The sequence below is a fragment of the Heterodontus francisci genome, chromosome 28 (genome assembly GCF_036365525.1).
Source record: "Heterodontus francisci isolate sHetFra1 chromosome 28, sHetFra1.hap1, whole genome shotgun sequence".
Lineage (NCBI taxonomy): Eukaryota > Metazoa > Chordata > Chondrichthyes > Heterodontiformes > Heterodontidae > Heterodontus > Heterodontus francisci.
In genome coordinates this window covers 20,163,806-20,189,662 of record NC_090398.1, presented here as the reverse complement: position 1 = coordinate 20,189,662, position 25,857 = coordinate 20,163,806, and the positions used below count along the sequence as shown (strand labels likewise).

The 25,857-nt window shown below is 54.5% G+C and overlaps 1 protein-coding gene across 2 annotated transcripts in view; it reads left to right on the top strand.

Moving 5' to 3' along the window:
• Nucleotides 1-25,573, top strand: part of LOC137385119 (endogenous retrovirus group FC1 Env polyprotein-like) — a 43,915-nt gene extending 18,342 nt beyond the window's left edge. Inside the window, exons 2-3 of one of the 2 annotated variants that reach the window (XM_068059914.1) lie at nt 19,960-20,124; nt 23,241-25,573. In XM_068059914.1, coding sequence (XP_067916015.1) covers nt 24,146-25,069 — 924 coding nt within the window. In that variant the 5' untranslated portion in view covers nt 19,960-20,124; nt 23,241-24,145 and the 3' untranslated portion in view covers nt 25,070-25,573. Of the gene's footprint in view, nt 1-19,955; nt 20,125-23,240 lie in introns of both variants that reach the window. The other variant, XM_068059913.1, reaches the window with a different exon arrangement.
• The last annotated feature ends 284 nt before the right edge of the window (nt 25,574-25,857 follow it).

The window sequence follows — 25,857 nt, the reverse complement described above, 5'->3', positions numbered from 1 at the left end:
GGGAGGATGGACCCAGTGAGATCAGACAGTGTGTAACCCGGGGTGGATGGACCCAGAGAGATCAGACAGTGTGTAACCCGGGGAGGATGGACCCAGTGCGATCAGACAGTGTGTAACCCGGGGAGGATGGACCCAGTGTGATCAGACAGTGTGTAACCCGGGGAGGATGGACCCAGTGTGATCAGATAGTGAGTAACCCGGGGAGGATGGACCCAGTGTGATCAGACAGTGTGTAACCCGGGGAGGATGGACCCAGTGCGATCAGACAGTGTGTAACCCAGGGGAGGATGTACCCAGCGTGATCAGACAGTGTGTAACCCCGGAAGGATGGGCCCAGTGAGATCAGACAGTGTGTAACCCGGGGGGGGGTATGGACCCAGTGTGATCAGACAGTGTGTAACCCGGGAAGGATGGACCCGGTGAGATCAGACGGTGTGTAACTCGGGGAGGATGGACCCGGTGTGATCAGTGTGTAACCCGGGGAGGATGGACCCAGTGTGATCAGACAGTGAGTAGCCCGGGCAGGATGGACCCAGTGAGATCAGACAGTGTGTAACCCGGGGAGGATGTACCCAGTGAGATCAGACAGTATGTAACCCGGGGAGGATGGACCCAGTGTGATCAGACAGTGTGTAACCCGGGGAGGATGGACCCAGTGTGATCAGACAGTGTGTAACCCGGGGAGGATGGACCCAGTGAGATCAGACAGTGTGTAACCCGGGGAGGATGGACCCAGTGAGATCAGACAGTGTGTAACCCGGGGAGGATGGACCCAGTGTGATCAGACAGTATGTAACCCGGGGAGGATGGACCCAGTGTGATCAGACAGTGTGTAACCCGGGGAGGATGGACCCAGTGTGATCAGACAGTGTGTAACCCGGGGAGGATGGACCCAGTGAGATCAGACAGTGTGTAACCCGGGGAGGATGGACCCAGTGAGATCAGACAGTGTGTAACCCGGGGAGGTTGGACCCAGTGAGATAAGACTGTGTATGCCGGGGAGGATGGATCCAGTGTGATCAGACAGTGTGTAACCCGGCAGGATGGACCCAGTGAGATCAGACAGTGTGTAACCCGGGGAGGATGGACCCAGTGTGATCAAACAGTGTCTAACCCAGGGAGGATGTACCCAGTGAGATCAGACAGTGTGTCACCCGGGGAGGCTGGACCCAGTGTGATCAGACAGTGTGCAACCAGGGGAGGATGGACCCAGTGTGATCAGACAGTGTGTAACCCGGGGAGGATGTACCCAGTGAGATCAGACAGTGTGTAACCCGGGGAGGATGGACCCAGTGTGATCAGACAGTGTGTAACCCGGGGAGGATGGACCCAGTGAGATCAGACAGTGTGCAACCCGGGGAGGATGGACCCAGTGAGATCAGACAGTGTGCAACCCGGGGAGGATGGACCCAGTGAGATCAGACAGTCTGTAACCCGGGGAGGATGGACCCAGTGTGATCAGACAGTGTGTAACCCGTGGAGGATGGACCCAGTGTGATCAGACAGTGTGTAACCCGGGGAGGATGGACCCAGTGTGATCAGACAGTGTGTAACCCGGGGAGGATGGACCCAGTGTGATCAGACAGTGTGTAACCCGGGGAGGATGGACCCAGTGTGATCAGTGTGTAACCCGGGGAGGATGGACCCAGTGTGATCAGACAGTGTGTAACCCGGGGAGGATGGACACAGTGTGATCAACAGTATGTAACCCGGGGAGGATGGACACAGTGTGATCAACAGTATGTAACCCGGGGAGGATGGACCCAGTGTGATCAAACAGTGAGTAACCCGGGCAGGATGGACCCGGTCAGATCAGTCAGTGTGCAACCCGGGGAGGATGGACCCGGTCAATCAGACAGTGTGTAACTCGGGGAGGATGGACCCAGTGTGATCAGATAGTGAGTAACCCGGGGAGGATGGACCCTGTGTGATCAGACAGTGAGTAACCCTGGCAGGATGGACCCGGTGAGATCAGACAGTGTGTAACCCGGGGAGGATGGACCCGGTGAGATCAGACAGTGTGTAACCCGGGGAGGATGGACCCAGTGTGATCAGACAGTGTGTAATCCGGGGGGGGATGGACCCAGTGTGTAACCCGGGGAGGATGGACCCAGTGAGATCAGACAGTGAATAACCCGGGGGAGGATGGACCCAGTGTGATCAGACAGTGTGTAACCCGGGGAGGATGGACCCAGTGAGATCAGACAGTGTGTAACCCGGGGTGGGGATGGACCCAGTGTGATCAGACAGTGTGTAACCCGGGAAGGATGGACCCGGTGAGATCAGTGTGTAACCCGGGGAGGATGGACCCAGTGTGATCAGACAGTGAGTAGCCCGGGCAGGATGGACCCAGTGAGATCAGACAGTGTGTAACCCGGGGAGGATGGACCCAGTGAGATCAGATAGTGTGTAACCCGGGGAGGATGGACACAGTGTGATCAGACAGTGTGTAACCCGGGGAGGATGGACCCAGTGAGATCAGACAGTGTGTAACCTGGGGAGGATGGACCCAGTGAGATCAGACAGTGTGTAACCCGGGCAGGGTGGACCCAGTGAGATCAGACAGTGTGTAACCCGGGCAGGATGGACCCAGTGTGATCATGCAGTGTGTAACACTGGGAGTATGGACCCAGTGAGATCAGACAGTGTGTAACCAGGGGAGGATGGACCCAGTGAGATCAGACAGTGTGTATCCCGGGGAGGATGGACCCAGTGAGATCAGACAGTGTGTAACCCGGGGTGGATGGACCCAGAGAGATCAGACAGTGTGTAACCCGGGGAGGATGGACCCAGTGAGATCAGACAGTGTGTAACCCGGGAAGGATGGACCCAGTGAGATCAGACAGTGTGTAACCCGGGGAGGATGGACCCAGTGAGATCAGACAGTGTGGAACCCGGGGAGGATGGACCCAGTGAGATCAGACAGTGTGTAACCCGGGAAGGATGGACCCAGTGAGATCAGACAGTGTGTAACCCGGGGAGAATGGACCCAGTGAGATCAGACAGTGTCTAACCCGGGGAGGATGGACCCAGTGAGATCAGACAGTGTGTAACCCGGGGAGGATGGACCCAGTGAGATTAGACAGTGTGTAACCCGGGAAGGATGGACCCAGTGAGATGAGACAGTCTGTCACCCGGGGAGGATGGACCCGGTGAGATCAGACAGTCTGTAACCCGGGGAGGATGGACCCAGTGTGATCAGACAGTGTGTAACCCAGGGAGGATGGACCCAGTGAGATCAGACAGTGTGTAACCGGGGGAGGATGGACCCAGTGTGATCAGACAGTCTGTAACCGGGGGAGGGTGGACCCAGTGAGATCAGACAGTGTGTAACCCGGGGAGGATGGACCCAGTGAGATCAGACAGTGTGTATCCTCGGGAGGATGGTCCCATTGTGATCATACAGTGTGTAACGCTGGGAGTATGGACCCAGTGAGATCAGGCAGTGAGTAACCGGGGGAGGATGGACCCAGTGTGATCAGACAGTGTGCAACCCGGGGAGGATGGACCCAGTGAGATCAGACAGTGTCTAACCCAGGGAGGATGGACCCAGTGATATCAGACAGTGTGTAACCCGGGGAGGATGTACCCAGTGAGATCAGACAGTGTGTAACCCGGGGAGGATGGACCCAGTGTGATCAGACAGTGTGTAACCCGGGGAGGATGGACACAGTGTGATCAGACAGTGTGTAATCCGTGGAGGATGGACCCAGTGAGATCAGACAGTGTGCAACTCGGGGAGGATGGACCCAGTGAGATCAGACAGTGTGCAACCCGGGGAGGATGGACCCAGTGAGATCAGACAGTGAGTAACCCGGGGAGGATCGACCCAGTGTGATCAGACAGTGTGTAACCCGTGGAGGATGGACCCAGTGTGATCAGACAGTGTGTAACCCGGGGAGGATGGACCCAGTGTGATCAGACAGTGTGTAACCCGGGGAGGATGGACCCAGTGTGATCAGACAGTGTGTAACCCCCGGAGGATGGACCCGGTGTGATCAGTGTGTAACCCGGGGAGGATGGACCCTGTGTGATCAGACTGAGTAACCCGGGGAGGATGGACCCAGTGTGATCAGACAGTGTGCAACCCGCGGAGGATGGACCCAGTGAGATCAGACAGTGTGCAACCCGGGGAGGATGGACCCAGTGAGATCAGACAGTGTGCAACCCGGGGAGGATGGACCCAGTGAGATCAGACAGTGTGCAACCCGGGGAGGATTGACCCAGTGTGATCAGACAGTGTGCAACCAGGGGAGGATGGACCCAGTGAGATCAGACAGTGTGTAACCCGGGGATGATGTACCCAGTGAGATCAGACAGTGTGTAACCCGGGCAGGATGGACCCAGTGAGATCAGACAGTGTGTAACCCGGGGAGGATGGACCCAGTGAGATCAGACATTGTGTAACCCGGGGAGGATTGACCCGGTGAGATCAGACAGTGTGTAACCCGCGGAGGATGGACCCAGTGAGATCAGATAGTGTGTAACCCGGGGAGGATGGACACAGTGTGATCAGACAGTATGTAACCCGGGGAGGATGGACCCAGTGTGATCACACAGTGAGTCACCCGGGCAGGATGGACCCAGTCAGATCAGACATTGTGCAACCCGGGGAGGATGGACCCGGTGAGATCAGACAGTGTGTAACCCGGGGAGGATGGACCCAGTGAGATCAGATAGTGTGTAACCCGGGGAGGATGGACACAGTGTGATCAACAGTATGTAACCCGGCGAGGATGGACCCAGTGTGATCAGACAGTGAGTAACCCGGGCAGGATGGACCCGGTCAGATCAGACAGTGTGCAACCCGGGGAGGATGGACCCGGTGAGATCAGACAGTGTGTAACCCGGGGAGGATGGACCCGGTGTGATCAGACAGTGTGTAACCCGGGGAGGATGGACCCAGTGTGATCAGATAGTGAGTAACCCGGGGAGGATGGACCCAGTGTGATCAGACAGTGTGTAACCCGGGGAGGATGGACCCAGTGCGATCAGACAGTGTGTAACCCAGGGGAGGATGTACCCAGTGTGATCAGACAGTGTGTAACCCGGGGAGGATGGACCCAGTGCGATCAGACAGTGTGTAACCCGGGGGGGGAATGGACCCAGTGTGATCAGACAGTGTGTAACCTGGGAAGGATGGACCCAGTGTGATCAGACAGTGTGTAACCCGGGGAGGATGGACCCAGTGTGATCAGATAGTGAGTAACCCGGGGAGGATGGACCCAGTGTGATCAGACAGTGTGTAACCCGGGGAGGATGGACCCAGTGCGATCAGACAGTGTGTAACCCGGAGAGGATGTACCCAGTGTGATCAGACAGTGTGTAACCCGGGGAGGATGGACCCAGTGTGATCAGACAGTGTGTAACCCGGGGAGGATGGACCCAGTGTGATCAGATAGTGAGTAACCCGGGGAGGATGGACCCAGTGTGATCAGACAGTGTGTAACCCGGGGAGGATGGACCCAGTGCGATCAGACAGTGTGTAACCCAGGGGAGGATGTACCCAGTGTGATCAGACAGTGTGTAACCCGGGAAGGATGGGCCCAGTGAGATCAGACAGTGTGTAACCCGGGGGTGGGTATGGACCCAGTGTGATCAGACAGTGTGTAACCCGGGAAGGATGGACCCGGTGAGATCAGACGGTGTGTAACTCGGGGAGGATGGACCCGGTGTGATCAGTGTGTAACCCGGGGAGGATGGACCCAGTGTGATCAGACAGTGAGTAGCCCGGGCAGGATGGACCCAGTGAGATCAGACAGTGTGTAACCCGGGGAGGATGGACCCAGTGTGATCAGACAGTATGTAACCCGGGGAGGATGGACCCAGTGTGATCAGACAGTGTGTAACCCGGGGAGGATGGACCCAGTGTGATCAGACAGTATGTAACCCGGGGAGGATGGACCCAGTGTGATCAGACAGTGTGTAACCCGGGGAGGATGGACCCAGTGTGATCATACAGTGTGTAACACTGGGAGTATGGACCCAGTGAGATCAGACAGTGTGTAACCAGGGGAGGATGGACCCAGTGAGATCAGACAATGTGTATCCCGGGGAGGATGGACCCAGTGAGATCAGACAGTGTGTAACCCGGGGTGGATGGACCCAGAGAGATCAGACAGTGTGTAACCCGGGAAGGATGGACCCAGTGAGATCAGACAGTGTGTAACCCGGGGTGGATGGACCCAGTGAGATCAGACAGTGTGTAACCCGGGCAGGATGGACCCAGTGAGATCAGACAGTGTGTAACCCGGGGAGGATGGACCCAGTGAGTTCAGACATTGTGTAACCCGGGGAGGATGGACCCGGTGAGATCAGACAGTGTGTAACCCGCGGAGGATGGACCCAGTGAGATCAGATAGTGTGTAACCCGGGGAGGATGGACACAGTGTGATCAGACAGTATGTAACCCGGGGAGGATGGACCCAGTGTGATCACACAGTGAGTCACCCGGGCAGGATGGACCCAGTCAGATCAGACATTGTGCAACCCGGGGAGGATGGACCCGGTGAGATCAGACAGTGTGTAACCCGGGGAGGATGGACCCAGTGAGATCAGATAGTGTGTAACCCGGGGAGGATGGACACAGTGTGATCAACAGTATGTAACCCGGCGAGGATGGACCCAGTGTGATCAGACAGTGAGTAACCCGGGCAGGATGGACCCGGTCAGATCAGACAGTGTGCAACCCGGGGAGGATGGACCCGGTGAGATCAGACAGTGTGTAACCCGGGGAGGATGGACCCGGTGTGATCAGACAGTGTGTAACCCGGGGAGGATGGACCCAGTGTGATCAGATAGTGAGTAACCCGGGGAGGATGGACCCAGTGTGATCAGACAGTGTGTAACCCGGGGAGGATGGACCCAGTGCGATCAGACAGTGTGTAACCCAGGGGAGGATGTACCCAGTGTGATCAGACAGTGTGTAACCCGGGGAGGATGGACCCAGTGCGATCAGACAGTGTGTAACCCGGGGGGGGAATGGACCCAGTGTGATCAGACAGTGTGTAACCTGGGAAGGATGGACCCAGTGTGATCAGACAGTGTGTAACCCGGGGAGGATGGACCCAGTGTGATCAGATAGTGAGTAACCCGGGGAGGATGGACCCAGTGTGATCAGACAGTGTGTAACCCGGGGAGGATGGACCCAGTGCGATCAGACAGTGTGTAACCCGGAGAGGATGTACCCAGTGTGATCAGACAGTGTGTAACCCGGGGAGGATGGACCCAGTGTGATCAGACAGTGTGTAACCCGGGGAGGATGGACCCAGTGTGATCAGATAGTGAGTAACCCGGGGAGGATGGACCCAGTGTGATCAGACAGTGTGTAACCCGGGGAGGATGGACCCAGTGCGATCAGACAGTGTGTAACCCAGGGGAGGATGTACCCAGTGTGATCAGACAGTGTGTAACCCGGGAAGGATGGGCCCAGTGAGATCAGACAGTGTGTAACCCGGGGGTGGGTATGGACCCAGTGTGATCAGACAGTGTGTAACCCGGGAAGGATGGACCCGGTGAGATCAGACGGTGTGTAACTCGGGGAGGATGGACCCGGTGTGATCAGTGTGTAACCCGGGGAGGATGGACCCAGTGTGATCAGACAGTGAGTAGCCCGGGCAGGATGGACCCAGTGAGATCAGACAGTGTGTAACCCGGGGAGGATGGACCCAGTGTGATCAGACAGTATGTAACCCGGGGAGGATGGACCCAGTGTGATCAGACAGTGTGTAACCCGGGGAGGATGGACCCAGTGTGATCAGACAGTATGTAACCCGGGGAGGATGGACCCAGTGTGATCAGACAGTGTGTAACCCGGGGAGGATGGACCCAGTGTGATCATACAGTGTGTAACACTGGGAGTATGGACCCAGTGAGATCAGACAGTGTGTAACCAGGGGAGGATGGACCCAGTGAGATCAGACAATGTGTATCCCGGGGAGGATGGACCCAGTGAGATCAGACAGTGTGTAACCCGGGGTGGATGGACCCAGAGAGATCAGACAGTGTGTAACCCGGGAAGGATGGACCCAGTGAGATCAGACAGTGTGTAACCCGGGGAGGATGGACCCAGTGAGATTAGACAGTGTGTAACCCGGGAAGGATGGACCCAGTGAGATCAGACAGTCTGAAACCCGGGGAGGATGGACCCGGTGAGATCAGACAGTCTGTAACCCGGGGAGGATGGACCCAGTGAGATCAGACAGTGAGTAACCCGGGTAGGATGGACCCAGTGTGATCAGACAGTGTGTAACCGGGGGAGGATGGATCCAGTGAGATCAGACAGTCTGTAACCCGGGGAGGATGGACCCAGTGAGATCAGACAGTGTGTAACCCGGGGAGGATGGACCCAGTGAGATCAGACAGTGTGCAACCCGGGGAGGATGGACCCAGTGAGATCAGACAGTGAGTAACCCGGGGAGGATCGACCCAGTGTGATCAGACAGTGTGTAACCCGTGGAGGATGGACCCAGTGTGATCAGACAGTGTGTAACCCGGGGAGGATGGACCCAGTGTGATCAGACAGTGTGTAACCCGGGGAGGATGGACCCAGTGTGATCAGACAGTGTGTAACCCCCGGAGGATGGACCCGGTGTGATCAGTGTGTAACCCGGGGAGGATGGACCCTGTGTGATCAGACAGTGAGTAACCCGGGGAGGATGGACCCAGTGTGATCAGACAGTGTGCAACCAGGGGAGGATGGACCCAGTGTGATCAGACAGTGTGCAACCAGGGGAGGATGGACCCAGTGAGATCAGACAGTGTGTAACCCGGGGAGGATGTACCCAGTGAGATCAGACAGTGTGTAACCCGGGCAGGATGGACCCAGTGAGATCAGACAGTGTGTAACCCGGGGAGGATGGACCCAGTGAGTTCAGACATTGTGTAACCCGGGGAGGATGGACCCGGTGAGATCAGACAGTGTGTAACCCGCGGAGGATGGACCCAGTGAGATCAGATAGTGTGTAACCCGGGGAGGATGGACACAGTGTGATCAGACAGTATGTAACCCGGGGAGGATGGACCCAGTGTGATCACACAGTGAGTCACCCGGGCAGGATGGACCCAGTCAGATCAGACATTGTGCAACCCGGGGAGGATGGACCCGGTGAGATCAGACAGTGTGTAACCCGGGGAGGATGGACCCAGTGAGATCAGATAGTGTGTAACCCGGGGAGGATGGACACAGTGTGATCAACAGTATGTAACCCGGGGAGGATGGACCCAGTGTGATCAGACAGTGTGTAACCCGGGGAGGATGGACCCAGTGCGATCAGACAGTGTGTAACCCGGGGAGGGAATGGACCCAGTGTGATCAGACAGTGTGTAACCTGGGAAGGATGGACCCAGTGTGATCAGACAGTGTGTAACCCGGGAAGGATGGACCCGGTGAGATCAGACGGTGTGTAACTCGGGGAGGATGGACCCGGTGTGATCAGTGTGTAACCCGGGGAGGATGGACCCAGTGTGATCAGACAGTGAGTAGCCCGGGCAGGATGGACCCAGTGAGATCAGACAGTGTGTAACCCGGGGAGGATGGACCCAGTGTGATCAGACAGTATGTAACCCGGGGAGGATGGACCCAGTGTGATCAGACAGTGTGTAACCCGGGGAGGATGGACCCAGTGTGATCAGACAGTATGTAACCCGGGGAGGATGGACCCAGTGTGATCAGACAGTGTGTAACCCGGGGAGGATGGACCCAGTGTGATCATACAGTGTGTAACACTGGGAGTATGGACCCAGTGAGATCAGACAGTGTGTAACCAGGGGAGGATGGACCCAGTGAGATCAGACAATGTGTATCCCGGGGAGGATGGACCCAGTGAGATCAGACAGTGTGTAACCCGGGGTGGATGGACCCAGAGAGATCAGACAGTGTGTAACCCGGGAAGGATGGACCCAGTGAGATCAGACAGTGTGTAACCCGGGGAGGATGGACCCAGTGAGATTAGACAGTGTGTAACCCGGGAAGGATGGACCCAGTGAGATCAGACAGTCTGAAACCCGGGGAGGATGGACCCGGTGAGATCAGACAGTCTGTAACCCGGGGAGGATGGACCCAGTGAGATCAGACAGTGAGTAACCCGGGTAGGATGGACCCAGTGTGATCAGACAGTGTGTAACCGGGGGAGGATGGATCCAGTGAGATCAGACAGTCTGTAACCCGGGGAGGATGGACCCAGTGAGATCAGACAGTGTGTAACCCGGGGAGGATGGACCCAGTGAGATCAGACAGTGTGCAACCCGGGGAGGATGGACCCAGTGAGATCAGACAGTGAGTAACCCGGGGAGGATCGACCCAGTGTGATCAGACAGTGTGTAACCCGTGGAGGATGGACCCAGTGTGATCAGACAGTGTGTAACCCGGGGAGGATGGACCCAGTGTGATCAGACAGTGTGTAACCCGGGGAGGATGGACCCAGTGTGATCAGACAGTGTGTAACCCCCGGAGGATGGACCCGGTGTGATCAGTGTGTAACCCGGGGAGGATGGACCCTGTGTGATCAGACAGTGAGTAACCCGGGGAGGATGGACCCAGTGTGATCAGACAGTGTGCAACCCGGGGAGGATGGACCCAGTGTGATCAGACAGTGTGCAACCAGGGGAGGATGGACCCAGTGTGATCAGACAGTGTGCAACCAGGGGAGGATGGACCCAGTGAGATCAGACAGTGTGTAACCCGGGGAGGATGTACCCAGTGAGATCAGACAGTGTGTAACCCGGGCAGGATGGACCCAGTGAGATCAGACAGTGTGTAACCCGGGGAGGATGGACCCAGTGAGTTCAGACATTGTGTAACCCGGGGAGGATGGACCCGGTGAGATCAGACAGTGTGTAAACCGCGGAGGATGGACCCAGTGAGATCAGATAGTGTGTAACCCGGGGAGGATGGACACAGTGTGATCAGACAGTATGTAACCCGGGGAGGATGGACCCAGTGTGATCACACAGTGAGTCACCCGGGCAGGATGGACCCAGTCAGATCAGACATTGTGCAACCCGGGGAGGATGGACCCGGTGAGATCAGACAGTGTGTAACCCGGGGAGGATGGACCCAGTGAGATCAGATAGTGTGTAACCCGGGGAGGATGGACACAGTGTGATCAACAGTATGTAACCCGGCGAGGATGGACCCAGTGTGATCAGACAGTGAGTAACCCGGGCAGGATGGACCCGGTCAGATCAGACAGTGTGCAACCCGGGGAGGATGGACCCGGTGAGATCAGACAGTGTGTAACCCGGGGAGGATGGACCCGGTGTGATCAGACAGTGTGTAACCCGGGGAGGATGGACCCAGTGTGATCAGATAGTGAGTAACCCGGGGAGGATGGACCCAGTGTGATCAGACAGTGTGTAACCCGGGGAGGATGGACCCAGTGCGATCAGACAGTGTGTAACCCAGGGGAGGATGTACCCAGTGTGATCAGACAGTGTGTAACCCGGGGAGGATGGACCCAGTGCGATCAGACAGTGTGTAACCCGGGGGGGGAATGGACCCAGTGTGATCAGACAGTGTGTAACCTGGGAAGGATGGACCCAGTGTGATCAGACAGTGTGTAACCCGGGGAGGATGGACCCAGTGTGATCAGATAGTGAGTAACCCGGGGAGGATGGACCCAGTGTGATCAGACAGTGTGTAACCCGGGGAGGATGGACCCAGTGCGATCAGACAGTGTGTAACCCGGAGAGGATGTACCCAGTGTGATCAGACAGTGTGTAACCCGGGGAGGATGGACCCAGTGTGATCAGACAGTGTGTAACCCGGGGAGGATGGACCCAGTGTGATCAGATAGTGAGTAACCCGGGGAGGATGGACCCAGTGTGATCAGACAGTGTGTAACCCGGGGAGGATGGACCCAGTGCGATCAGACAGTGTGTAACCCAGGGGAGGATGTACCCAGTGTGATCAGACAGTGTGTAACCCGGGAAGGATGGGCCCAGTGAGATCAGACAGTGTGTAACCCGGGGGTGGGTATGGACCCAGTGTGATCAGACAGTGTGTAACCCGGGAAGGATGGACCCGGTGAGATCAGACGGTGTGTAACTCGGGGAGGATGGACCCGGTGTGATCAGTGTGTAACCCGGGGAGGATGGACCCAGTGTGATCAGACAGTGAGTAGCCCGGGCAGGATGGACCCAGTGAGATCAGACAGTGTGTAACCCGGGGAGGATGGACCCAGTGTGATCAGACAGTATGTAACCCGGGGAGGATGGACCCAGTGTGATCAGACAGTGTGTAACCCGGGGAGGATGGACCCAGTGTGATCAGACAGTATGTAACCCGGGGCGGATGGACCCAGTGTGATCAGACAGTGTGTAACCCGGGGAGGATGGACCCAGTGTGATCATACAGTGTGTAACACTGGGAGTATGGACCCAGTGAGATCAGACAGTGTGTAACCAGGGGAGGATGGACCCAGTGAGATCAGACAATGTGTATCCCGGGGAGGATGGACCCAGTGAGATCAGACAGTGTGTAACCCGGGGTGGATGGACCCAGAGAGATCAGACAGTGTGTAACCCGGGAAGGATGGACCCAGTGAGATCAGACAGTGTGTAACCCGGGGAGGATGGACCCAGTGAGATTAGACAGTGTGTAACCCGGGAAGGATGGACCCAGTGAGATCAGACAGTCTGAAACCCGGGGAGGATGGACCCGGTGAGATCAGACAGTCTGTAACCCGGGGAGGATGGACCCAGTGAGATCAGACAGTGAGTAACCCGGGTAGGATGGACCCAGTGTGATCAGACAGTGTGTAACCGGGGGAGGATGGATCCAGTGAGATCAGACAGTCTGTAACCCGGGGAGGATGGACCCAGTGAGATCAGACAGTGTGTAACCCGGGGAGGATGGACCCAGTGAGATCAGACAGTGTGCAACCCGGGGAGGATGGACCCAGTGAGATCAGACAGTGAGTAACCCGGGGAGGATCGACCCAGTGTGATCAGACAGTGTGTAACCCGTGGAGGATGGACCCAGTGTGATCAGACAGTGTGTAACCCGGGGAGGATGGACCCAGTGTGATCAGACAGTGTGTAACCCGGGGAGGATGGACCCAGTGTGATCAGACAGTGTGTAACCCCCGGAGGATGGACCCGGTGTGATCAGTGTGTAACCCGGGGAGGATGGACCCTGTGTGATCAGACAGTGAGTAACCCGGGGAGGATGGACCCAGTGTGATCAGACAGTGTGCAACCCGGGGAGGATGGACCCAGTGTGATCAGACAGTGTGCAACCAGGGGAGGATGGACCCAGTGTGATCAGACAGTGTGCAACCAGGGGAGGATGGACCCAGTGAGATCAGACAGTGTGTAACCCGGGGAGGATGTACCCAGTGAGATCAGACAGTGTGTAACCCGGGCAGGATGGACCCAGTGAGATCAGACAGTGTGTAACCCGGGGAGGATGGACCCAGTGAGTTCAGACATTGTGTAACCCGGGGAGGATGGACCCGGTGAGATCAGACAGTGTGTAGCCCGCGGAGGATGGACCCAGTGAGATCAGATAGTGTGTAACCCGGGGAGGATGGACACAGTGTGATCAGACAGTATGTAACCCGGGGAGGATGGACCCAGTGTGATCACACAGTGAGTCACCCGGGCAGGATGGACCCAGTCAGATCAGACATTGTGCAACCCGGGGAGGATGGACCCGGTGAGATCAGACAGTGTGTAACCCGGGGAGGATGGACCCAGTGAGATCAGATAGTGTGTAACCCGGGGAGGATGGACACAGTGTGATCAACAGTATGTAACCCGGGGAGGATGGACCCAGTGTGATCAGACAGTGTGTAACCCGGGGAGGATGGACCCAGTGCGATCAGACAGTGTGTAACCCGGGGAGGGAATGGACCCAGTGTGATCAGACAGTGTGTAACCTGGGAAGGATGGACCCAGTGTGATCAGACAGTGTGTAACCCGGGGAGGATGGACCCAGTGTGATCAGATAGTGAGTAACCCGGGGAGGATGGACCCAGTGTGATCAGACAGTGTGTAACCCGGGGAGGATGGACCCAGTGCGATCAGACAGTGTGTAACCCGGAGAGGATGTACCCAGTGTGATCAGACAGTGTGTAACCCGGGGAGGATGGACCCAGTGTGATCAGACAGTGTGTAACCCGGGGAGGATGGACCCAGTGTGATCAGATAGTGAGTAACCCGGGGAGGATGGACCCAGTGTGATCAGACAGTGTGTAACCCGGGGAGGATGGACCCAGTGCGATCAGATAGTGTGTAACCCAGGGGAGGATGTACCCAGTGTGATCAGACAGTGTGTAACCCGGGAAGGATGGACCCAGTGAGATCAGACAGTGTGTAACCGGGGGGGGGTATGGACCCAGTGTGATCAGACAGTGTGTAACCCGGGAAGGATGGACCCGGTGAGATCAGACGGTGTGTAACTCGGGGAGGATGGACCCGGTGTGATCAGTGTGTAACCCGGGGAGGATGGACCCAGTGTGATCAGACAGTGAGTAGCCCGGGCAGGATGGACCCAGTGAGATCAGACAGTGTGTAACCCGGGGAGGATGGACCCAGTGAGATCAGATAGTGTGTAACCCGGGGAGGATGGACCCAGTGTGATCAGACAGTATGTAACCCGGGGAGGATGGACCCAGTGTGATCAGACAGTGTGTAACCCGGGGAGGATGGACCCAGTGTGATCATACAGTGTGTAACACTGGGAGTATGGACCCAGTGAGATCAGACAGTGTGTAACCAGGGGAGGATGGACCCAGTGAGATCAGACAGTGTGTATCCCGGGGAGGATGGACCCAGTGAGATCAGACAGTGTGTAACCCGGGGTGGATGGACCCAGAGAGATCAGACAGTGTGTAACCCGGGAAGGATGGACCCAGTGAGATCAGACAGTGTGTAACCCGGGGAGGATGGACCCAGTGAGATTAGACAGTGTGTAACCCGGGAAGGATGGGCCCAGTTAGATCAGACAGTCTGAAACCCGGGGAGGATGGACCCGGTGAGATCAGACAGTGAGTAACCCGGCTAGGATGGACCCAGTGTGATCAGACAGTGTGTAACCGGGGGAGGATGGATCCAGTGAGATCAGACAGTCTGTAACCCGGGGAGGATGGACCCAGTGAGATCAGACAGTGTGTAACCCGGGGAGGATGGACCCAGTGAGATCAGACAGTGTGTAACCCGGGGAGGATGGACCCAGTGAGATCAGACAGTGTGTAACCCGGGGAGGATGGACCCAGTGAGATCAGACAGTGTGTATCCTGGGGAGGATGGACCCAGTGTGATCATACAGTGTGTAACACTGGGAGTATGGACCCAGTGATATCAGACAGTGTGTAACCGGGGGAGGAGGGACCCGGTGAGATCAGGCAGTGTGTAACCGGGGGAGGATGGACCCAGTGTGATCAGACAGTGTGCAACCCGGGGAGGATGGACCCACTGAGATCAGACAGTGTCTAACCCGGGGAGGATGGACCAAGTGAGATCAGACAGTGTGTAACCCGGGGAGGATGTACCCAGTGAGATCAGACAGTGTGTAACCCGGGGAGGATGGACCCAGTGTGATCAGACAGTGTGCAACCAGGGGAGGATGGACCCAGTGTGATCAGACAGTGTGTAACCCGGGGAGGATGGACCCAGTGTGATCAGACAGTGTGTAACCCGGGGAGGATGGACCCAATGAGATCAGACAGTGTGCAACCCGGGGAGGATGGACCCAGTGAGATCAGACAGTGTGCAACCCGGGGAGGATGGACCCAGTGAGATCAGACTGAGTAACCCGGGGAGGATGGACCCAGTGTGATCAGACAGTGTGTAACCCGTGGAGGATGGACCCAGTGTGATCAGACAGTGTGTAACCCGGGGAGGATGGACCCAGTGTGATCAGACAGTGTGTAACCCGGGGAGGATGGACCCAGTGTGATCAGACAGTGTGTAACCCGGGGAGGGTGGACCCGGTGTGATCAGTGTGTAACCCGGGGAGGATGGACCCAGTGTGATCAGACTGTGAGTAACCCGGGCAGGATGGACCCAGTGAGATCAGACATTGTGTAACCCGGGGAGGATGGACCCGGTGAGATCAGACAGTGTGTAACCCGGGGAGGATGGACCCGGTGAGATCAGACAGTGTGTAACCCGGGGAGGATGGACACAGTGTGATCAGACAGTATGTAACCCGGGGACGATGGACCCAGTGAGATCAGACAGTGTGTAACCCGGGGAGGATGGACCCAGTGTGATCAGACAGTATGTAACCCGGGGAGGATGGACCCAGTGTGATCAGACAGTGTGTCACCCGGGGAGGATGGACCCAGTGTGATCAGACAGTGTGTAACCCGGGGAGGATGGACCCAGTGAGATCAGACATTGAGTAACCCGGGGAGGATGGACCCAGTGTGATCAGACAGTGAGTATCCCGGGCAGGATGGACCTGGTGAGATCAGACAGTGTGTAACCCGGGGAGGATGGACCCGGTGAGATCAGACAGTGTGTAACCCGGGAAGGATGGACCCAGTGTGATCAGACAGTGTGTAACCCGGGGGGGGATGGACCCAGTTTGTAACCCGGGATGGATGGACCCAGTTATATCAGACAGTGTGTAACCCGGGAATGATGGACCCAGTGTGATCAGACAGTGTGTAACCCGGGGAGGATGGACCCAGTGTGATCAGACAGTGTGTAACCCGGGGAGGATGGAACCAGTGTGATCAGACAGTGTGTAACCTGGGGAGGATGGACCCAGTGAGATCAGGCAGTGTGTAACCCGGGGAGGATGGACCCAGTGAGATCAGACAGTGTGTAACCCGGGCAGGATGGACCCAGTGAGATCAGACAGTGTGTATCCTGGGGAGGATGGAGCCAGTGTGATCATACAGTGTGTAACACTGGGAGTATGGACCCAGTGAGATCAGACAGTGTGTAACCAGGGGAGGATGGACCCAGTGAGATCAGACAGTGTGTATCCCGGGGAGGAAGGACCCAGTGAGATCAGACAGTGTGTAACCCGGGGTGGATGGACCCAGTGAGATCAGACAGTGTGTAACCCGGGGAGGATGGACCCAGTGAGATAAGACAGTGTGGAACCCGGGGTGGATGGACCCGGTGAGATCAGACAGTGTGTAACCGGGGGAGGATGAACCCACTGTGATCAGACAGTGTGCAACCCGGGGAGGATGGACCCGGTGAGATCAGACAGTGTGTAACCGGGGGAGGATGGACCCGGTGAGATCAGACAGTGTGTAACCCGGGAAGGATGGACCCAGTGAGATCAGACAGTGTGTATCCCGGGAAGGATGTACCCAGTGAGATCAGACAGTGTGGAACCCGGGGAGGATGGACCCAGTGAGATCAGACAGTGTGGAACCCGGGGAGGATGGACCCAGTGAGATCAGACAGTGTGTAACCCGGGAAGGATGGACCTAGTGAGATCAGACAGTGTGTAACCCGGGGAGAATGGACCCAGTGAGATCAGACAGTGTCTAACCCGGGGAGGATGGACCCAGTGAGATCAGACAGTGTGTAACCCGGGGAGGATGGACCCAGTGAGATCAGACAGTGTGTAACCCGGGGAGGATGGACCCGGTGAGATCAGACAGTCTGTAACCCGGGGAGGCTGGACCCAGTGAGATCAGTCAGTGAGTAACCCGGGTAGGATGGACCCAGTGAGATCAGACAGTGTGTAACCCGGGGAGGATGGACCCAGTGAGATCAGACAGTGTGAAACCCGGGGAGGATGGACCCAGTGAGATCAGACAGTGTGTAACCGGGGGAGGGTGGATCCAGTGAGATCAGACAGTCTGTAACCCGGGGAGGATGGACCCAGTGAGATCAGACAGTGTGTAACCCGGGGAGGATGGACCCAGTGAGATCAGACAGTGTGTAACCCGGGGAGGATGGACCCAGTGAGATCAGACAGTGTGAAACCCGGGGAGGATGGACCCAGTGAGATCAGACAGTGTGTATCCTGGGGAGGATGGACCCAGTGTGATCATACAGTGTGTAACACTGGGAGTATGGACCCAGTGAGATCAGACAGTGTGTAAACCGGGAAGGAAGGACCCAGTGAGATCAGACAGTGTGTAACCCGCGAAGGATGGACCCAGTGAGATCAGACAGTGTGTAACCTGGGGAGAATGGACCCAGTGAGATCAGACAGTGTGTAACCCGGGCAGGATGGACCCAGTGAGATCAGACAGTGTGTATCCTGGGGAGGATGGAGCCAGTGTGATCATACAGTGTGTAACACTGGGAGTATGGACCCAGTGAGATCAGACAGTGAGTAGCCCGGGCAGGATGGACCCAGTGAGATCAGACAGTGTGTCACCCGGGGAGGATGGACCCAGTGAGATCAGACAGTGTGTCACCCGGGGAGGATGGACCCAGTGTGATCAGACAGTGTGTAACCCGGGGAGGATGGACACAGTGTGATCAGACAGTATGTAACCCGGGGAGGATGGACCCAGTGTGATCAGACAGTGTGTAACCCGGGGAGGATGGACCCAGTGTGATCAGACAGTGTGTAACCCGGGGAGGATGGAACCAGTGAGATCAGACAGTGTGTCACCTGGGGAGGATGGACCCAGTGAGGTCAGACAGTGTCTAACCCGGGCAGGATGGACCCAGTGAGATCAGGCAGTGTGTAACCCGGGGAGGATGGACCCAGTGACATCAGACAGTGTCTAACCCGGGGAGGATGGACCCAGTGTGATCAGACAGTGTGTAACCCGGGGAGGATGGACCCAGTGAGATGAGACAGTGTGTAAGCAGGGGAGGATGGACCCAGTGAGATCAGACAGTGTGTAACCGGGGGAGGATGGACCCGGTGAGATCAGACAGTGTGTTACCCGGGAAGGATGGACCCAGTGAGATCAGACAGTGTGTATCCCGGGAAGGATGTACCCAGTGAGATCAGACAGTGTGGAACCCGGGGAGGATGGACCCAGTGAGATCAGAGAGTGTGGAACCCGGGGAGGATGGACCCAGTGAGATCAGACAGTGTGTAACCCGGGAAGGATGGACCTAGTGAGATCAGACAGTGTGTAACCCGGGGAGAATGGACCCAGTGAGATCAGACAGTGTCTAACCCGGGGAGGATGGACCCAGTGAGATCAGACAGTGTGTAACCCGGGGAGGATGGACCCAGTGAGATCAGTCAGTGAGTAACCCGGGTAGGATGGACCCAGTGTGATCAGACAGTGTGTAACCGGGGGAGGGTGGATCCAGTGAGATCAGACAGTCTGTAACCCGGGGAGGATGGACCCAGTGAGATCAGACTGTGTGTAACCCGGGGGGGATGGACCCAGTGAGATCAGACAGTGTGGAACCGGGGGAGGATGGACCCAGTGTGATCTGACAGTGTGTCTCCCGGGAGACTGGACCCAGTGAGATCAGACAGTGTGTAACCCGGGGAGGATGGACCCAGTGTGATCAGACAGTGTGTCACCTGGGGAGGATGGACCCAGTGAGATCAGACAGTGTGTAACCCGGGGAGGATGGACCCAGTGAGATCAGACAGTGTGTAACCTGGGGAGGATGGACCCAGTGAGATCAGACGTTTGCCTCTAGTACAGAGGTAAAATGCCACATTTCCATATTCATTTGTGAAGGTTTGTGGGAATTCCAGGTGGGTGAGTTGGGGATCTGAGAAAGGGACTGAATTCACCAGACACACAAGGCCCTGATCCTGAAGACGTGGAGGATCCCAGCAGCCGTTGGTCCCTCTGTTACCTCAGCAATCCAAGAGACAGTTTCTATTACCGTGTCAGTATGTCCACGGTGCCGAGAAAAAAGTCACGTTTCTGCCGCAAACACTGGTTGTTTTCCTGTAGCCCAGTTGGACAGACCGGGGATCTGTGGAAAGGAACAAAATCAAACAGAAAAATTTGTCTCTTAAATTTCACTTTGATGGGTTAGAAGACAAGTGTACATTACATTACCTCACACCGCCTGCATCCTTCTCATTTTCTGTTATGCTGTAGTTAGATCTCCTGGTGAATGACGGAGTGATGAGAAACGTCCACAGCTGGATGTAAACAGGGATTGTCAACTGAGGAACAACAGCAGGTGAACTAGCACAGGATTGTGAAAGCACCAACCAGAGAGAACCCTTTGATTCAAAGAGCTTCCATAGATCGACTGGGGAGAAAGGTAAGAGAAAGTCCAATTTACTCTGAGAAACACTGGTCCTGTAGACAGTAAAAAGCTAATGAGGTAATTTAGGAAATGGTGAGAATGAGACTGGGAGAGTCTGACCATCGAGAACAATTACCCAGAATGAGGCCGTGCAGTGGAATGTGAAGTGAGATCAGTTTCTGTCTCAAAATACACAAAAACCAGAAACACCTTCATAACCACACAGAGGTCCAAGTGAATCTTGTGTACAATTTTGAGTAAAGGGATTTGATCTGAGGGGTGACTCTCGTCTTGGGCAGAGCCCAGCAGATGGACACCTGTCTGTTTATTACGTGGGGCTGAACTCACACCAACATCATCCGTCCGATCAGTGTTAAAATGTCTCAGATTTGGGGACAAATCAAATAGGAGATTGAACTGTGAAACTCATTCCTGTCAATTCACTGAACACGATGCAGAGACAAACCTCAAAGATCAGCATGGCCTCTGACCAGCAGATGTGGTGTATTGTCAGATAGTGAATGCTGAACACAGCTTCATTACCTTTCAACAAGCCCAATGTTTAGTACTGGAGATGGTAAAAGACATTAAACACCGGGTGAGTGTTTACCTCCTATTTCATTGGTCTCAGAGACACACAATACAGAAATCGAACAACAGTGGTCAAAGCAAGCAGGGAATGTGCTTCCAAAATCAATGTTGGATACAAAGCCAACATCAGTTTCCTAGTGTATTCTGAAATAGAATCCAAACCAAGAAAACACAGAATCTAGTCTGAAATGGGGTGAGGAATGATATTAGAAATAAAGCAGAAAATGCTGGAAATACTCAGTGGATCAGAGAGTATCTGTGGAGAGAGGAAGGTGGGGTTAATGTTTCAGATCCTGATCCTGTTCTCAGGAATGGTCATCAACCTGAACCATTAACCTCACCATCCTCTCCCCACAGACACTGTCTGACCCACTGAGGGTTTCCAACATTTTATTGGTTTTTTTCAGACTTCCAGCATCTCCAATATCTTGCTGTCTCTAAAATATAAGTTTACTTTTGAGTTGGTTTCCTTCCTTGCCGGCCCTGTGGAGGGTTCTACGACGGCCCCCTCGTTGAGACCGTCCCCTCCCCTAACCCCTGGACCTCCACTACAGCCGCCCATGCCCACCCCCCGACACAGCCCACGTTCATCCACTGACCCGATCACTACCCGGACAAGACTGAGAACCAAAAACGAACCTAAACCCGCTTCGGAACCATCCAAGTTACTCCCTAAAGAACTATACCAACGAGAAGATGACTCCGATATGGGGAACACGGACACTGACGACGAGGGCGATATTTGGTACGGTCAGAAGGAGCCCATGTTTCGCTGGAACCCTCCTTGTTCCCCGCCATTCTTGACACACGCACTTGTCCAGGCCTCCTCCAGTCTCACATTACAGAAACTGGTCCATATTTATACCACGCACTCAGTGGTGGCCTTACTCACAAGCCAACAGACCCAGCACCTCACTACTGCCCGGCAAAGTCGCTATGAGATATCGCTACTGCAGAATTTCTTTATATCCTTTCACTATTGTTCAGCCATCAACCCAGCCCTCTTTCTTGAAGATCCTCCGTCCACTCTGTCCAGTCCCCCTCATGATTGTATCGAGTTAAACCACCACCTCACGGTCTCCCGTTCCGACCTCTCCGACCAGCCCTTTCTGAACACGGAGCTGATCCTATACGTAGACGGCAGTTCCTCATTGACACCTGACGGCCAACGCTCTGCTGGATACGCTATTGTGGATGATCACCACGTCCTGGAAGCAGCTGCCTTCCTGGAATCTACTTCAGCTCAGAAAGCTGAACTCTTTGCCCTGACCCGTGCATGTATTCTGGCCCAGGACAAGGTTGTGAACCTTTATACGGACTCCCAATACGCTTTCGGAGTCGCCCATGATTTTGCCCAACTTTGGTCCCAGCGCGGATTTTTCACATCTGCCGGCACGTCCATTTGCAATGAGGTCTACGTTGAGAATCTTTTACAGGCTATCCAGTTGCCCCGACAATTGGCGATCATTAAATGTCCTGCTCACGTTCCCCTTGATTCTGATGTCGCTCAAGGTAACAATAGAGCTGATTTGGCAGCCAAACATGCTCGCACCTTTTGTGCTTTGGTAGTCCCTCAAATGATGAACAGGAAAAAACCTGATTCAGTGATTCCCACTTCTGATACCGAGGCTTTACCGAGCATTGAGGTTGTTTCTGAATGTCAGAGGGACACCTCTGACTCAGAAAAACAGGTTTGGCAGTCCTCGGGTTATACCTTTGACAACAAATCCAACCTTTGGACTTCCCCTGCAGGGCAGGTCTGTCTGCCCGATGCATTTTTACCATTATTCCTGGACTCTGTCCACACATGTACACATCTTGGCAAGGAGGGAATGGTAAAATTATTATTGCAATCCTGGTGGAGCCCGAATTTCTCTTCAAGCGCTGAAAGAGTGGCTGCAAGGTGCACAACTTGTCAGAAATACAACATTGGCCAGGGCGCAAAATGTAAGCAGGGCTCCACACCCTTGCCAGATGGACCTTTTTCAACTGTTCAGATTGATTTTATTGAATTACCCCGTGTACATAGTTACAAATATTGTCTTGTTTTATTCGATGTATTTATGAGGTGGATAGAAGCTTACCCCACAGTAGATAATACTGCTGAAACAGTGGTGAAAATATTGATGAAGGATGTCATTCCAAGGTTCGGCATACCTCACGCTATAAGTTCAGATAATGGTCCACATTTTGTGGGACAAATAAACGTTGAATTATGTTCGGCATTAAAAATTAGACAACAATTCCACTGTCCACAGCGGCCACAAGCTGCTGGAGTAGTGGAAAGAGCTAACCAAACATTGAAAACCAAACTTGCAAAATTGACAATCGAAACTAGACTAAATTGGCTTCAGGTCTTACCAATCGCCCTGTTTCATATGAGGATCACTCCTCAAACAACTCATGGACTCTCGGCGGCCGAAATATTATATGGCCGACCAATGAGGACTCCATGAACCACTGACCCTGTGGGAACTCTAGATCTGTAATGAGTGACCAGATGATATCTTAAATGATGGCACTAACCTCTGCTCTCAAAGCTCTCCATTCGCAGGTTAGAGCGGTCCAGAAAAAAAATGCCAAGGGACTGATGAATCACCAGCCGACTGGTCGAGCGATCTGAAACCCGGCGATTTCATCCTGATTAAAGAGTGGAACAAGCGGAAGCTCGGCACCCGGTGGAGAGGACCGTACCATATCATCCTGACAACCCCTACAGCTGTCAAGTTAAAAGGAAAACCAAAATGGGTTCACAAGAGCCATTGCAAAAAAGTCTCCTCAGCTTTGGACTCTTAGTTGCGATAACCTACATTGTCACGGTCACCCAGGTCAAAGGATTGAAGGATAATCTTTTCCACCAGGTCCATACCAAATTGTATGGAAATCGGACTGTATGTTACCCCTTGGCCAGATCGGTTGAGGCCTTATTTGTGGCCACTCCTGGTTGGAACCCTCTCCAACTGTACACTGTCGAGACATCAGGTCAACCCTGTGAGGGACAGGAGGGCAGATACAACAGGAGTATGCAGGGAAGATGTGTAGAATTAATAGATCCCACTCATCCCAATTGCAGGGGGGTGCAGGGGACAGGGGGGACTAGCTGTTCAAAGAGGGAGGATTTTCCCCTGTGTTTTACGGGACAGGGCTGGGGATGTGCCTATGCCCTCGTCCCTAAGAACGCTACTTGTGTACAGAGACAGTGTGCTCGCCAGCATTGCCAAATACACCGAGGCCAGTTTTCATGTACATGTGATAAGGAAAGATGTTTCAACGTCACGGCAGGCAGGCAATTCATTTGCGGCCATTGTAATGGAACCCATGTGAGCTCAGACGCATGGTCGTATCCATTCGATTCGCACCAAATGATCGGGTCAAATGGAAGATCAACCGACCCCCGCAACTGGTGGTACGTCCAGTTCACACAGATCAATAACAAAATTATTACATGTTACCGAGCCAAGAGGGGATTCATGTTTCTCCTCAACGGCACTTACACAACGGCAACACCAACTCTCCCGATTCGTTTTGCAGTCGGAGCAATAGGACCACTCACCGTCCCATGCCCCCAAGAGACTCTCACACTCGCAGGAGAATAGTGGCCCGGGCTATCAGTTCAGACTTCTGCGCCGATTGGAAGGATCCTATTACCCTGGGATCGTCACTGGGCTACGGATTCCTTAGTGCTCTCTCGCTGGGAGGATCGGCGGGAGTCGTAGCTGCTAAGAATAGGAATTATCTCATTTGCGGCCTAACTATCCTGGGAAATAGCACTAGAAGGGGTCTGGAAGCCATCAATCGAGAGCTGTCCGAACTGCGACTATACACCCAACAGACCCGTTATGCTATAGACTACCCCCTGGCCCAGCAAGGGGGAGTGTGTATGATCGTGGGGGACAAATGTATTACCAATGTACGGGATGAATCGCTCAACATCACCGAGGCCATTAACGCCATTAAAGACCAGCTTGATGATTTCAGGCAGGGCCCTAAAGTAGGAGAGGATTGGCTGAACTGGCTGTTTGGCGGTGGCTGGGGAACCTGGATTATGCATTCTTTGGTAATAGTCGTGGTTATGCTCCTTTTTTCCGCCTTCCAAAGCATCATTAAGTGCCTCCTGATCCGATATTGTGGGGAAATGACTACCATGACCCAGCTCCCCGTACGTTATCGTCCCACCGCTTCGGAGCCTCCCAGAAGCACCTCTGCTACTGACGAGGTGGAAATCAGGGAGGTTACCCGACTGGCAGGTATTGATGTTGAAGGACTTAATGATCACGACTACTTTAAGCCCCCTACCTCTCCGCTCCGCATGTTTTGTTGTCATGATATGATAAAAGGAGGAAATGTGGAAAATTGCTCGGACTCCTAGCCCTGACCCAGAAAAGACAATGAAAACAAGTTTTAGAGAAAACGAGACTAAACTCCCGGCTGCATGATCTGCGAGGTCATGTCAGCAGTAAAATGTTCCATCTGGTTTGTTCGGATAAGAAAGCTCAGCAGACAAAAATGACTCATTCACTAACTATTGCAAGTTCGTGACCTCCAGATTGGGTGTGCTAACGCTTCAGAAACAGTGATAACAGGATGCAGCTTGTACCTAATCTAACCACACTAACTGTCTCAAGGTGTAGACGGAACCCATGACAGATATGGGGATGTGAGCAAAGAATAATCTGCTGAACCTTCTGCTTCTGTAAATTGCTTATGCAACCACACTAAATTTAGAATAACAAGTGACGCTCTGAAATGTATAAATGCTACTCGCATTGTTTAAACTGAACTCACTTGTGACACTGTCAGTGGGGCGTGTGCTCCTGCGCAGTAGAATCAGCTGAGTTCAGCTTGCAAGCAATAAAGAGTAATTGATTTCGAATGGTGTCGAGACTTCTTTACCTATACAGGTCCGAACCGATTCCTACACATCCTGCTTCGGTGCCTCTCCTTCATTGTCCAGCTCAATGGGACTGAACTCACTTGTTTCCACTCTTACCCATCCAATGATAGCCAGAGAATCTTGTTCAGTGGCTTCTCTTCCTGCCCCTGCACCATTGCCTCTGGAGACCCCCATGGATCTCTCCTCACCCCCTCCTATTTCTCATCCTTATGCTGCTCCTTGGAGACACAATGTAAAGACAAGGGCTCAGCTTTCACATGTCC